Source organism: Asterias rubens, chromosome 16 (assembly GCF_902459465.1).
Source record: "Asterias rubens chromosome 16, eAstRub1.3, whole genome shotgun sequence".
Taxonomy (NCBI): Eukaryota; Metazoa; Echinodermata; class Asteroidea; order Forcipulatida; family Asteriidae; genus Asterias; species Asterias rubens.
Window position 1 is genome coordinate 14,260,825 of NC_047077.1, and position 16,003 is coordinate 14,276,827.

General features: G+C 36.6%; 1 protein-coding gene across 1 annotated transcript in view; it reads left to right on the top strand.

The window, feature by feature from the left end:
* The first annotated feature begins 463 nt into the window (after positions 1 to 463).
* Positions 464 to 16,003, top strand: part of LOC117301132 — a 36,676-nt gene continuing 21,136 nt past the window's right edge. Inside the window, exons 1-4 of the mRNA XM_033785022.1 lie at positions 464 to 889; positions 8,219 to 8,359; positions 11,418 to 11,588; positions 11,997 to 12,098. Of these exons, the coding sequence (XP_033640913.1) occupies positions 602 to 889; positions 8,219 to 8,359; positions 11,418 to 11,588; positions 11,997 to 12,098 (702 nt within the window). The 5' untranslated portion in view covers positions 464 to 601. The remainder of the gene's footprint in view (positions 890 to 8,218; positions 8,360 to 11,417; positions 11,589 to 11,996; positions 12,099 to 16,003) is intronic.

The window sequence follows — 16,003 nt, forward strand, 5'->3', positions numbered from 1 at the left end:
CTATTGTTGGAATTGATTTCGCACACAAATGCTTTTAAAATCACACAACATTCACCAACACACACAGTTATGTTTTACCATTATGCTAGAGGACATCTGTTAACTTTATGTTGTTCCTGTATTGAAGCAATCGCTGGTGGTTTTGTACACACGTAACTACAGATGACAAATACAAAGAACCGACTCTATAGTGAGGACCTTGTGTCCCTATAGAAAAAACATGTCCTGGGAGGGTATGCCATACAAACACATAATGCTAATCATTGCAGTGAGATCTAGACCAACACAGCGAGATGGTTATTTGGAAGTTACTGAGTCGACTCTTTGAGCTACTACGTAAACCATCAGTGACATGAGATGAGCCTGACGTAGACTCACAAATACACAAAACACAATACAACCCATTTGCTTCACTTCATTCAAACGAAAAGGTAACGCGAGGCAGGCGTTTGAATGACGACAAAGTGGCAAAGACAACAGGCTTGTACGCTTTGTTTTTGAAAGGGGCAAGGGCACCAAGGCACCTTTATCATTGGTTAAAAGAACACCCTGTGAGGAAAGTTTAATTTCTTCTGGAGCATTTTTTAAAGGCACCAAGACAATGACCAGGGGGTATGGAGGCAATCGCATTCGTTGCCTCCTTGAAGTATCAGGCCTGAGACTGCACCAGTTTCTCTTACTGGTGGTTGTCCTGTCCAGTTGTCCGTGTGGGTGTACGGACAATAAGAATGTGACCAAGCTTCACCTACTGGGGTTGTTCCCCATGACTGGGTCGTGGGCGGCTGGAGGGACGTTGGAACCGGCCACGAGGCTCGCCGTTAACGATATCAATGCTGATGATGGTATTCTACCCGGCTTTCAAATTGAGATGATCAACAGGGACACAGCGGTAAGGGAAATAATATTGTCAATTACTGGTTTTCAGTATTTCTGTATTACGATAAAAAAAAAAAAAAACATACATGCTCAATATTAATTTTGGTTTTCACCCATACACCGATGTGTGTTAGCACTGTATACTCAGTACTTTCCCGAGTCCTGTGAAAAAATATCACACGCATGTTACTCGGGTGGTACACGCTCAAGTTTGGTCATGCTTAAGTTTGAATCTCAACAAAGACATCTTCGTTCGTACAGGTTTTGTTCCCGTGTTGTTGTGTCAAGAATTCGCTTAATAAACTTGTGCAGAGAAACCATTATAGACCATGCTCTGTACAGAGTGTGATTTCTCGGCAAAAACTTGAGAGAGAGAGAGAGAGAGCTCTTGGCACAGCAACAAGGGAACAAACAACAAGGCAACACAATATGTAAAATGAGGAGTAAGCTTACCGTAATACGTAAGCTCACTCACCTCATTCAAGACGCTCTTTACAGCTCACTGTGCCCATCAAGCGCTTTAATTCTGTTGATTTCGGCACTCCATAAATGACCTTTGATGGATTGATTGATTGACTGATTGATGTATTGATAGATCGATCAAACAAACCGTTAAGTGCATTATTTAAGTTACAAATGGGGACTTTCTTTTCCAAATAATATTTAATGAAGAAAAAAACATGTCATGCTGCCAAAAAGTACTGATGTCTAAGGCTGCAACGTTACAGGAACACGTTGCCTTGGATCGGTCGAGTTTGGTCTTTGAAAAACGTTTGAAACCATTTGTTATAAAATGCATATGATTAGAGAGATTAAAACTAGAATATAATGATCCACAAAAGTATCACTCAAAATTGCGTGGTTTTCTTTTTACCTTGTCAACTAACACATCCTGCCATTTATGGGAGTCAAGTTTTTGACTCCCATAAAAAACCACGCAGTTTCGAGGCAAATTTATGTGGATCATTGTATTCTACTTTTAAAATATCTTTCTAACCATTTGCATTTTATAAAAAAAACGGTTTCAAACGATTTTCAAAGACCAACTCGACCGATCCAAAGCAACGTGTTCCTTTAAACAAAAGGTGGGTAGCTCCATAACTCGATTAGAGTGGGTTCAACAATGCCATCACGTCTTGTAACATAATACAAGACGTCCATTCAAATAAACCCACTTTCAAATATCTACACTGACTTCATTCTCGGTAGCTATAGCACACTAATCTTACACTTCGTCTTTTAAATGTCGTTCCATCACAAAGCTAGATTCTATGATGGCTTCAGGTTATTGCATCAATCATTCCCCCTCTGTCACTCGACAACCTATCTCTTAAGCCTCGTTTAAAGACACACTGGATTTGCTTGGTAATTGTCATAAGAACAGTGTTCTCACTTGGTGTATCTCAACATATGCATGTAATAACAAACCTGTGAAAATTTGAACTCAATTGGTTGTTACCGTTGCGAGAGAATAATGAGAGAAAAAAACACCCATGTCGCACAAAGTTGTGTGCTTTCAGATACTTGAATTTCAAACCAAATAGAGTGGGTATTACTTTTTTTTCTCAAAATTACGTTACTTTAGAGGAGCCGTTTCTCACAATATGATAAAATACCAACAGTTACCCATTGCTCTTAACCAAGTAAATTGTTATGGGAACAATTATTTTGAGTAATTACCCATAGTATCCAGTGCCTTTAAGGGGGAGTTTGGAAAGACGAAATCCCTGCAGGTGCTCCTCATTAGTGGACTTTGTTATCGCTGCTCATAAAAACACAAATCACATCAATTCTTACGCATTGATACCTCTAGGCCTTTTTTCTCGGTCATTGTAATTGCATATTCATTGTCATTTCGATGATTGTGTTCGTACCAGGGAGGGGGTGTGTTGCCTTCGGCTCTCTACGGATGTGTGTTCGCGTTATACATTTATTTTAGTTTTGCGTTATCGTTTTGTAATTGTTTTCTTCTTTATTTACCTCTCGCTGCCTTGCCCTTTAGTGCACGTGTTTGTTGTTTTTCTGTTTATTGTTCACTTTTAAACAAAGAAGCGCAATCAGAGTTTATCACGAAGAATATCATGCCTGTTAAAGGCAGTGGACACTATTGGTAATTACTCAAAATAATTATCGTCATAAAACCTTTCTTGGTTACGAGTAATGGGGAGAGGTTGGCAGTATAAAACATTGTGAGAAACAGCTCCCTCTGAAGTGACGTAGTTTTCGAGATATAAGTAATTTTCCGGTCTCGAAATCAAGCATTAGAAAGCACACAACTTCGTGTGACAAGGGTGTTTTTTCTTGCATTATTATCTCGCAAATTCTATGACCGATTGAGCTCAAATTTTCACAGGTTTGTTATTTTATGTATATGTTGAGATACACCAAGTGAGAAGACTGGTCTTTGACATTTACTAATAGTGTCCACTGTATTTAAGTAGACAGTGTTCTATTATTTGTTTTATTGTAGTAATTTGCGCAAGCCAATATACTTAATATTATACATTATTCCATTTACCATGTAAAGTTAATTTTCCAACCCACCTCGAAAACGAATTATAGATGATTTATTGCTTATATTTACGCTTGTTAAATTGGCATATTATTGTGTTTTAAAGGGAAGGTACACTATTGGTAATTGTCAAAAAACCAGTGTTGTAACCTGGTGTATCTCAACATATGCATAAAGTAACAAACCTGTGAAAATTTGAGCTCAATTGGTCATCGGAGTTGGGAGAAATTCATGAAAGAAAAAATACCCTTGTTGTACGAATTTGTGTGCTTTCAGATAGGAATAAAAGACTTCTATAGCTAGAAGCCTTTTATTATTTTAGTGAGAAATTACCTCTATTTCAAAAATCTATGCTACTTCAGAGGGAGCCGTTTCTCACAATGTTTTATACTATCAACAGCTCTCCTATGCTCGTTTTAAGTCAGTTAATATTTGTTATGAGTAAATACCAAACGTGTACTTTCCCTTTAAGTAAGAAAGGAAATTTTGTTGAGCACCTTGCAGTTTTACAGCGTGAGCACATATCAATATTTAAACTGTTACTAAATTTTTGATAACTCAGTAGATTTGACTTATTTCATATGCCCTAAAATGCTGCTTCGCTTGAAAAAAAGTTATCAGTTCCATTGCTGTGGAATGAAACAAAATTTTCTGATCTACTTATTTTTCAATTGGAAAAGGAAAAGTCTACCTCATGTTTAAAATGGTTTAAAATGCCAGTGCATTTGGTACCATTCAAGGGCATGCTTTTGTCAACACTCAAAGACTTCTGACTACGTAGCATTTCAGTGTATAATTTGTAATTTTTTTTTGCTTTACAGATAACGTTTAGTTCACTCCTGGGCCCACTTTCATGGTTCTGCTTACCGTAAGCAACGAATCGGCGCTTACGTAAGCACGGAATTCCTTGCTTAAGTCAAGCATAGTTCAGGGGTTAACGGGGAATTGTGGCTTCTGCGCTTTGCGTACCTTAGGTAACTATATGAATTCTACGCTTACACAGCTAGCGCAGATTTTGTTTTCTTCTTTTTATTCCCATGACGCAATATTTACAAATTGGTATGTATAAAAGAGTAAAAGATGAAATTCTACTTTACACCTACTCTAAATAGTATATAGTAACGTTTGCGGTAACGCCATGTAATGATAATCTCTAACAGAGTCGGGCTGGTTCTGAAAAGAACCGTATGTTTCAACTCGACGTTTCGATCAGTAGATTATGCTCTGATCTTCCTCTATAGCATCAGAAAAGTATCTTCGGAATATTTGTTTTTGTTTTGTTATTATATAGATCGAATGTTATATACAATTTTGTTGCTGACTTACAAATAATGTTGCGGTAACTTTCAGCTCTTCTGGCATTAAAAGGAGCACATTGACTTCAAATCTCTTTAAACTTTTGTTTGCGTAAATTGCTCCTTATCACTTGTAAGCTAATTATTTATTACGAAGATCCTGTAGTTAAATATTTTTGATTATTATAAAAACGAATGCCATGTCACAGTCAACCTTTCAAATAGTTTCTTTTAAGAATTCGCTGCTAGTCCATTAGTACGAGACAAATGAACTTCGAATAACTTTATCCTAATGCCGTCCTCGACAGCCCTCAATAATTAACAATTTTGTTGTTGTCAAAACAGTTCTTTCTGATTGTATCCTTCATTTCGGAAAATGATCATTATGACGTATAAGCTAATTTAGTTATTACGAAGATCCTGTAATCAACTATTTTTATTCATGATAACAATGAATGCCATGTCACAGTCAACCTTTCAAATAGTTTCTTTTAAGAATTCGCTTCCAGTCCATTAGCACGAACTTATCCTTCATTGTTATACATGTCTAGACAATAGGCATAGGTAAACAAACGAGACAAATGAACTTCGAATAACTTTATCATAATGCTGTCCTCGACAGCATTCAACAATTTACAAATATTTTGTTGTCAAAATAGTTTTCTCCGATTTTATCCCTCATAAAGACATAAGGTTTGGGCAACAAAGTAAACAAATGAACTGCAAATAAACTTTTCTTCATGCTGGCCTCGACAACATTTAGCATTATACAAACTTCTATTGTCAGAACAGTTGTGTCCATATTTTAGCTACTCGGAAATAGTGCTAAAGAGGAGCACATTACATTGCCTTTAAATCTCACAAAGCTTTTGCTTTTTGAAGGACTTATAACAATCCTTTTCAAAGCTTGTTCACGCACAAAACATTCTCCAATGACTTTGTTTGTGTATTTATTTTTGATTTATTAACTGTTATTGTCTGAAGTAATTTCAACCCATTGTTTTTCTCGAACACCGTGATTAGGTCACGCTAAACTTCATATATAAATAGTTATGTATTTCGTTGTTTGTTTGTATGTTATCAATTTAATATCTTTGTATTACCTCCCTTAGCTCATTGCATCTGTTATATAGTAGCAGTATTTATTGGAGCTTGTTTTATTGATGTATGTTGTTGCTGATGATTTTTTGTTCAATAAACGGAGTAATAATAACACATCAAGAGAAAAAAAGTGAGTAATAGTACATAACAACATTTCATCTGGTCACTCAAAATACACAAACGGAACATACCGTATAAGCCTATGCCAGAACTTGGTTCGGCAAAATAGCAGCCCCTGTTCTGTAATTTAATAACACAAACAATTACCACACGATTTCATGGGCCATTGATGGGAATCTAGTATTTGAAAAGTCTTTCCAACCATATGGACTTCATAACTGACGCTTTTTTTACAGACAAAAGGCGCTCAATCCGAAAGCATATTTTAATACAGTGAGCAAACAGTATGCCTTACTAACGTAAAACAAACACAACAACCGTGAAACTCCAAGACATCTTATAATAATGACATATTGACGATAATAATTTCAGAAAACAACTATCAAATTAAAAATAAATCGGCCTTCAAACACTACTCTCTGACAGCATTAAGTATTAATTTCATAAGCACGACGACTGACGGCATGGATCATCAGGTTCTACTGAAAGCATTTGACAACTTTAAACGGTATTAGCGGGGGAAAAGGAGAGGGCTTAAAGACTTTTGATGCCTTTTGTAGATCAGGTTTTTGGCCATGAGATGAATCCCTATTACTGGGAATGAAGATTTAGAGCTTGTAACACAATCAGGCTGCAGAAGTTTCAGCTTTAATAGTCTGCAAGTTTTTGAAAGAAAAAGTGTAAAGCAGAGAGCAATGCTTTCAGGAGCGTCTCCTGAGACGAAATTTAGTCCCGTGACATTTATTTACTCATTCAGAAAACTACAGCAACTTTAATAGCGAGTAATATTCAAAGAGAAGCTTTCCACAATCATTATCTTCAAACTGTGTAAGTTTAAGGTAGATATGTGGACATTGTAATTTTTGTCGTACAAAAAGTACCCGCAAACCCTTTTTAATGAACATTACGAAATTGGTTTTGCTAACAAAACAGTTGCTGGCAGGAAGCACCATATAGTGAAAACCCGAACTCATGACATCGATGAAAAGGAAATTAATAAATAAAACGCTCACTGAGGAGCGATAAACTCAAAACACGAAATTAGATTGTTTATTTCTCATCAAATATGACATTTCAGACAAAAATATTTCAATGGATGATTGTACTATTGGACCGTGTAAGTTTGATGTAAGTCTGTGGTATTCACGATTTGTTTTCTTACCAATTCTGTAACGTTCCTTTAAAGGGTATACATGTATATGTACTTTTTCCTAACAAAAAACACAATTTCCACAGATTATTATTAAACTTACTCAGTTTGAAGATTATGATAGTAGAAAGCTTCCCTTAAAACCAGTTATGCTATGGTTTTGGTATAATATCATAACTGGTTAAGGGGATTTTACATGCTCAAATAATGTTGGTCTAATGAGACCAAAGTTATTTTGTGACTTGTTTTACTCATTTCTCAAAAACTACACAACCTTAGTTAGTAATATTCGGAGGGAAGCTTTCCACTATCATTATCTTCAAACCCTGTAAGTTTAATGTAAATCTGTGGACATTTTGAAAAAGTACCCGAATCCTTTAAGTGGTAATCTGATACACACGACTGACTGACCGCAAGAGTCCTCAAATTCTACCGAAGCAATCCACAACTTTAGGCGACGTTTTTGTAAACGGGTATTATCGGGGGAAAGTGAGAGGGCTTATGGTTTTGAGTATATACGTGTTGTAAGATACAAAACACCTTGTCCACAGACTTACTTGATCCTACACGGTTTGAAGATAATGGTGGTAGAAAGCTTCCCTCAAAATAATACGTGCGGAGGTGCTGTTTTTGAAAAGTGTTTACGCGACTCTCCTGAAAACATTGCTCTTTGATTTTCATTTTTTAAAATAAAAAACTTGACCAAAATGAAGCTGAAACTTACACAGGTAAATTCAATACATATAACTTCATTCCCAGTTAATAGGGATGGGGGTCACTATGGAAATATTTGCTGTGAAACTAACGTGAAATCTCAGTGAAGTGCAGGATTTGGCTGAAAGTCAATGAGCTTTCACAATGCTTCAAGGGAATACGTTTATCCTCCAAAATATCTTGGAAAAAAAATTCTCAGCATCCAGACCATTCACTGTAACATTCTTAACTTCAACATGATTTCAGGTTTAATGCTCCCCGTCTAAGCCCATGTCTATTTCAAGGAATTAATATGATTTTCACTCCGTTTTCAAGACGAAGATTTTCATAGTGTCATGGCCAAAAACTGATCAACAAAAAGTATCAAAACCTTTTTAAAATCAAGCGCTTATAGCTGAGTTGCGATTTTGACTGACGTTTCGTTTCTATCTGTCATTAAAACTGTCTTAGTGTGACGGCGGGAAGGCTACAGATGTCATGTACGAGGAGTTATACAACCGCTCAACGCATAAGATAATGATCATAGGAGGTGGTTGCTCCGTTTGCTCAGAGGCTACTGCACAGGCATCGCATCACTGGAATCTCATACAGGTTTGACATTTCAAATCTCATAATCAGTTTTATTATTATGTGTTGATATCTTTCTGGTCACAGACCCCTCGCGATCTCCACTAATCCCCCTAGACGATAGACCCAAATGGCCTGGCTGATATACGAGACAATCAGGCAAATGAACGCCTTTCGTTGATGGAGAATCGTCAACTTTAAGGGACTTCCAATTAAAGGGACACGTTACCTTTTCTTTGAAAAGCGTTTGAAACCGTTTGTTATACAAAACGCATGGTTATAGAAAAATGTTTTAAAGGCAGTGGACACTATTGGTAATTGTCAAAGACTAGCCTTCACAGTTGGTGTATCTCAACATATGCATTAAATAACTAACCTGTGAAAATTTTAGCTCAATCGGTCATCAAAGTTGCGAGATAATAATGAAAGAAAAAACACCCTAGTCACACGAAGTTGTGTGCGTTTAGATGGTTGATTTCGAGACCTCAAGTTCTAAATCTGAGGTTTTGAAATAAAATTTGTTGAAAATGATTTCTTTCACGAAAACTATGGCACTTCAGAGGGAGCCGTTTCTCACAATGTTGTATACCATCATACCATGTTTCATGCTAATCATTATTTTGAGTAATTACTAATAGTGTCCACTGCCTTTAAAAGTAGAATACAACGATCCACACAAACGTGCTTCGGAATTGTGTGGTTTTACACTTTCTTAAGTTTTTGAGCACCATCCCGATCAAACCCTTCCGAGCCCATCCATGAACGTCGCAAAGAAGATTGACAAGTTTCACAAGAAAAAACACTTCCTGATGCACAAAAGTTCTGGCATAGTGTTCAGCAACTCACCTTCTTACATTTTGTTGTCTTCTGTATGATATTTTTCTGTTGTTTTTCTGTCAATAGGTTAAGGCACAAAAGCCTCGGCTTCAACTAAACCTTATTGTTGCTCGGCTTCAACTAACCCTTAGTGTTGCCCTATACTTACTGCTTATTTATAACTATCGTGTACTACTGTTCAACACAAAAAATTGTGAATTATCAAATTTCTCTCATCTTAATAATACTATGGAAAGGTTTGCGGTAACACCATGTAATGACTATCTCTAATGAGTTGGGGTGGTTCTGAAAAGAACCTTTGGTTTCAACTCGACGTTTCGATCAGTATGCTCTGATCGTCTTCTGGAGATAGCAAAAGACCAGAAGACGATCAGAGCACATTGGACGAAACGTCGAGTTGAAACATACGGTTCTTTTCAGAACCACCCCGACTCTGTTAGAGATTATCATTATCTCTGTTAGAGATTATCATTACATGGCGTTACCGCAAACGTTACTATATACTATTAAGAGATGTACAGTATAATTTCATATTTTATAATTTCATATTTTATAATTTCATATTTTACTCTTATGCTACCCTTACACTGTGGCGAATATTTTAGCGAATGTGAATTATTATTTGAAATTCGCGGTGAAATAAGCTATAAAATTGAATAATTTTATGGAGATAATGATGTGAAGAAAAGGTTCTGTCAGATTGAGCAAAGTGTGAGCGGCCTTGGATTTCCACGTAATTATAGAACACGCTTAATGAGGTAGCAGCAGGGTGATACCGAGCTATGGGGTTCCGTTGATGAGGCCAAGTCAAGCCCAATTATAGTTGCAGTGCTTCATTTACTACTCCCAAGTAATGCAGAATGAAGCAAGGGTACCATGCGAATGATATTAAAAGTGTAGCTTATTCGAGCTAAAAAAAAAAAAGGTCGGCTTAGTTCTGTAAGGTCAATTGTTACAATTACGAAACCGAATGATCAAAAGGTCATTACAACCCTTTGGTATTATTACTATTGGAAATTAAATCTATAAATACCGTCTCGAAAATTGTAGGCTGTTTTGGGTAGGCCCCCTAAAGTTTTCTTCCCTTGAGTTACAGGTAAACAGACTTAAAAGCAAAATAATTATTAGCATAAAACCTTACTCGGTAACGAGTAATGGGGAGATTGGTAGTATAATACATTGTGAGAAACGGCTCCCTCTGAAGTGGAGTAGTTTTCGAGAAAGGACTAATTTTCCACGAATTTGATTTCGAGACCTCAAGTTTAGAATTTTGAGGTCCCGAAATCAAGCATCTGAAAGAACACAAGTTCGTGTGACAGGTTTTTTTCTTCTTTCATAGTTAACTCGCAACTCCGACGACCAATCGAGCTCAAATTTTCACAGGTTTGTTATTTTATGCATATGTTGAGATACAGCAAGTGAGAAGACTTGTCTTTGACAATTACAAATAGTGTCCACTGGCTTTAAATGATCAAAATGCAGTCTTCTAAACGATTGTAATTTGTCATCTAGATTACTGCAATAGTCTCATCACAGCTCCGAAAACTTCAAATCATTCAAAACTCAGCAGCTCGTCTCAGCAACCGGTTAAAAAACGCGATTCAATTACTCCAATCAATTCAATTTTATTGGTCCTACCATAGAGGAAATGGCTTTGCAATCTCTCCATTGGATTCCTATTCATTCTCGCATCAATCTTAAAGACAATGTACACTATTGGTAATTGTCGATGACCAGTCTTTTTACTTGGTGTATCTCAACCTATGCATAAAATAACAAACCTGTGAAAATTTGAGCTCAATCGGTCATCGAACTTGCGAGATAATAATGAAAGAAAAAACACCCTTGTCACACGAAGTTGTGTCTGTTTAGATGGTTGATTTCGAGACCTCAAGTTCTAAATCGATGAGGTCTCGAAATCAAATTTGTGGAAAATTACTTCTTTCAAAGACACCCTTGGGATCCATAATATTGCTACCAAAAGATAATGATCGAAGTTTATAATTTTCAACTTGCTGCACCTCATTGGAACAATCTCCCTCTACACATCAAACAAGCTACCGCTAAACCACTTTTCAAGAGTCTTTTCTAAACATTTATGCTCAATTCATCGTATATGTAATGCTCTTTTGTTCATCTGAGCGCTTAAAGAGACCTTCATTTGGATGGTGTAAGCGTTATATAAATGCAGTTGTGATTCCAATAATTCATTAAATCAGCACAATTTTTTCCCTCTCTTGCAAAGGTGTCTTACTCGTCGAGCTCACCGACGCTTTCCAACCGTAAGCTTTTCCCGCGATTCTTTCGACTGCTCTCCCCCGAATCTGTGTACAACATCGTCAAGCTAGCCATGTGCCGCGAGTTCAAGTGGATGAAAGTTGCTACACTGCATGAATCGGTGACTTTGTTCTCACAGGTTTGTACACAATACAAAAATAACAAAAACCATAAACAAATACAGAACAAATAATTATTTCAAGAATAATTGCAAATGCCAAACTTAGAAGTAAAAACTCCAGAGACATTTTTCAATCTGAAAACAATTTCTGCATGGAAGGCGTTTCTCGGATTACATATTCAAAGTATGAAAAATTGTATACAAGAATACATGACTTAAACGACCGAACGGTTCCGAAAAACCAAATGTAGACTTTGCTCACAACTTTTTTGATGTTTCCCCCTAACAATCAGTCATCAACCAGAAAACATTTATTAAGCGCCAAAATCAACAAAAAGGCGCTGACAAAAACATATACAATAGTTAAGCATAAAAGGTATACACTGCATCACTGTGTCGGTTGAATGCTATGATTTTCTACGACAGGCCATGACTGACTTCCACACAGAAGCAAGGAAACTTGGAATCGAAATCCTCGGCGCAGAAAGCTTCGTTGGTGATCCTAAATCACAAGTTGACAATATCAAGGTAACTCAATTGTTCTCAGCTATTCTTTCCCTTCTCCTTTTCCACACAGATATCCCTTTTTTAGCGGCCTCAATCACTAAATAACTACTAACTAACTTGTGCTACCTCTTCCCACCCTTGATCTTGTCCTTTGTGTTTCCATCTTCTTGTGGTCAAACTAGCCTCTTCCCTCCACCCTTTTTGTGTGTCTCCCTATTCTATTTGGTGTGTTAACATTTACTACAGCTCGTACATCAATAAGAAGGTATGGGAAATGATTTTAAAAAGCATGCACCGGAGCACGTTTTCATTGGCCCTACTTCCATCGTGAGATCTGCGGGACGCCTACCGCTGCCTTTCGCGAAATGGTGCTCAATTATATGAGAAGGAACAATTCACGCGGCGTTAAGTAATGCGTACATACATTACTTTGCCTATAAAGAGCAGTACATTATTTGTGAAAAATGGAATAAAAAATGGTACAACGACATTCTCTGCAACTTAAAACAAAAAACCACAAGCAGTCTTCGTTCTAAGCCTTAAACTATTAGCGGGTAAAGTGTAGCCCCAACAAGTCAATGAATAACCATATAGTTTCATGAATTAAATTATTAAAGACACTGGTCACTATTTGTAATGGTCAAAGACTAGTCTTCTCAATTGGTGTGTGTCAACATAATTTTTCTTGATGCACAAAATAACAAACCTGTGAAAATTTGAGCTCAATTGGTCATCGAAGTTGCGAGATATTAATGGAAAAAAACACCCTTGTCGCACCACGGTCACACGAAATTGTTTGCTTTCAGATACTTGAACTCTAAATCTGAGGTCTCGAAATCAAATTCGTGGATAATTACTTAACTACTAAGAAAACTACGTTACTCCAGAGTGAGCTGGTTCATCAACAGCTCGCCATTACTCGTAATCGAGAAAGGTTTTATGATAGTTATTACTTTGAGTAATTACCAATAGTGTTCACTGCCTTTAACAGTACATCCACACTTTAAAATTCGTAAACAAATGAACCGAGGTGTATAACGAGTACGATCCATAGAGTGAATTAATTACCCTTTGACAGGTAATACAGTAATGCCATAAGTATGTTGACAATCAGCGCACAAAGTGATGACGTCATCCAAAAAAAAAATCCCGAGCTGACCATAGACCTTATCGCAAATACCAATGCGCAAGCGCAGACTGTTGAATGAAGTGCATTGTGGGATAGATATGGATCAAATTTGGTTACCAGCTAGACCACAATGCACCTAATTCCAAGCTTTACGCGCGCGCCCAAGTATTTGCGAAAAGGTCTATACATGTATGTTTTCCATTTGATGGAGTCTTGAAATACGCACGTACCCACATGCCAATTCGTTGGTGACTTTCGCTTCAGGCAAAACAACAAGAAATTTGTGTTTTCGGCTAGCGAAAAAAACCCACAAAAAAAAAAAACATTTTCATCGTAAAGGTTTGAGTTTAATACATTAATATTTGTCATTTTGCAATATTTTCTAATGACACGAAGCTTAGCACTATTTGTTAAAGTCAGCATTTTTTTAAAGTACGACGACACGCCAGTGGGAGCCCCATGGCGCTTAGCAGATATGGTTGGAGGTCTATAGAATGACAGCAACAGCAACACAATTAAGTGCCAACTCGCCAAGAAGAAGATGAGTAGACTTAATTATATGACAATTCAGTAAGATGTTTTTTCCATATGCTGGAAAATAATACAATTTGAGAAATAATGATTACATAGAAAGAAAAAACAATCAAAAGCACATAGAACATTCTATAGGTATAGAACATTCATACAATCCTTCAGCAAGCAATGCGCGTTGCTGTTTGTACTAAGGCAGTCAATTTACTTGTGTGTACTTTTTTTTCTCAAGCTTCAATCTGTGTTATTTTCTTATGGCATTTATACTATTATGCGCCTTTGTATAGGCTGGTCCTGGAGAGAGCGCAATTATTATAAGTTAATAAATTAATTATAAATTATTATATTAAAACAGACACGCGAGCTTGTTTTTCAGTTTAAACTTAACAATTCTTTAATAATGTGATAGTTTGGACGGTACCCGAAAACATAACCGCGAGCGCCCCTGAAGCAATGAAACATGTTTTTAGTACAATCTCTACACAATATTTTCTAGCAGGGGTCTGCAAATATTAGCATTATTCAATCTCTCGGGCTGTTGCATTCGAACAGCAGACAAGGCTGAACAAACTTCCACAGAGAAGTGAAATTGCTCCTGTTTGGTTGCTTTGATATGTTAATAGACTATGCAGTAAAAAAGTAAAACAACTATTTGCTTAAAAGTAAAACTATTATATGCTAAATGTCGGGGATAAACAATTATTAACTTCTTTTCCCAAATACACCAATGTGTGTTAGCACAGGATACTCAGTACTTTCCCAAACTCTGTGAAAAGAATATCACAGGCATATTACAATAGGCAACAAAAACGCAAACAAACAAACAGCAAAACACCCAACAAACAGATAAACTATTAGTGTTAAATATAAACCAATAATACTCCATAAAACTGTGTTTTGTAATCTGTTCTTCAAAACATAATAATATTATGCGCTTTTAGTAAGCTGCTATACATAGCAACGAATTTTACTTTAAAAAAATAATTTTGTAATTAGTTCTTCAGAACTCCATGTGATGCTCGTTGTAGTTAGCCAGTTGTTAAAGCATTGTAACGAATAATACTCAAACACCTGTGTTTTGTAAACACAAGAACAGAAGTTCTTTAAAACACAATTATGCGCGTAGCAATTAGTCAGATATCCCATTGAAAGATATACTCTGAAACTGTGTTTTGTATACACAAGACGAGATGTTCCTCAAAACACAATTTTGCGCGTTGTGTATAGGCCTCATCTGTAAAGCTGTTCCATCCTATTAGAAACAAATAATACCTTAAGAATTTTTTTTTTGCTATCTGTTTTTAGTAACACAACTATGCACGTTTTAATTAGTGAGGGGACGACTAATGCTTAACCCTTTGATTATTCATTATCTTCAAGGATGTTTCATTGTTGTTTTACAATGACCAGCTCCCCATAATCCTCGAGAAAAAAAAAACAGCGCTATGAATGGGGAAAAGGAACTCGTTAAGCTGTATGCAATTTTTTTTTTTTTTTTTTTTTTTTTTTTTTTGGGGGGGGGCGTGATAGGTTGCTAATAATTTGTTTTGTTCTGTCATTATTTTGCATTCCCTATTAATTCCCCCATTTGCTGCCCCCACCGCTTTGCCTGACTTGGGGAAGTTTTATTGTGTTGTGATTTCAGGTAAGTTGGGTCAGTGGTTCAACTTTTATTCTAGCACTGCGTCATTTATCTTGGGGGGGGGGGGTCAAGTATTACTATTTAAAATATTAAGGTTTACGGTAACACCATGTAATGGTAATCTCTAATTGATTTTTGTTACGCAAGCTCGCCACAAACAAGGCAAAAAACCACTCTTGGCGAAGAAGAAAAATTCATGAATGTGAAAAGAACGATCAGGGGAGCTGATTGTAGTGATTGACATTGCTGTTAAGGACACTCGACACTATGGTAATTGTCAAAGACCAGTCTTCTCACTTGGTGTAACTCAACAAACGCATAAAATAACAAACCTGTGAAAATGTGAGCTGGATTGGTCTTCGGAGTCGCGAGATAACTATGAAAGAAAAAAACACCCTAGTCTCACGAAGTTGTGTGCTTTTAGATGCTTGATTTCGAGACCTCAAATTCTAAACTTGAGGTCTCGAAATCAAATTCGTGGAAATTTACTTCTGTCTCGAAAACTATGTCACTTCAGAGGGAGCCGTTTCTCACAGTGTTTTGTACTATCAACCTCTCCCCATCACTCGTCACCAAGAAAGGTTTTATGCCAATAATTATTTTGAGTAATTACCAATAGTGTCC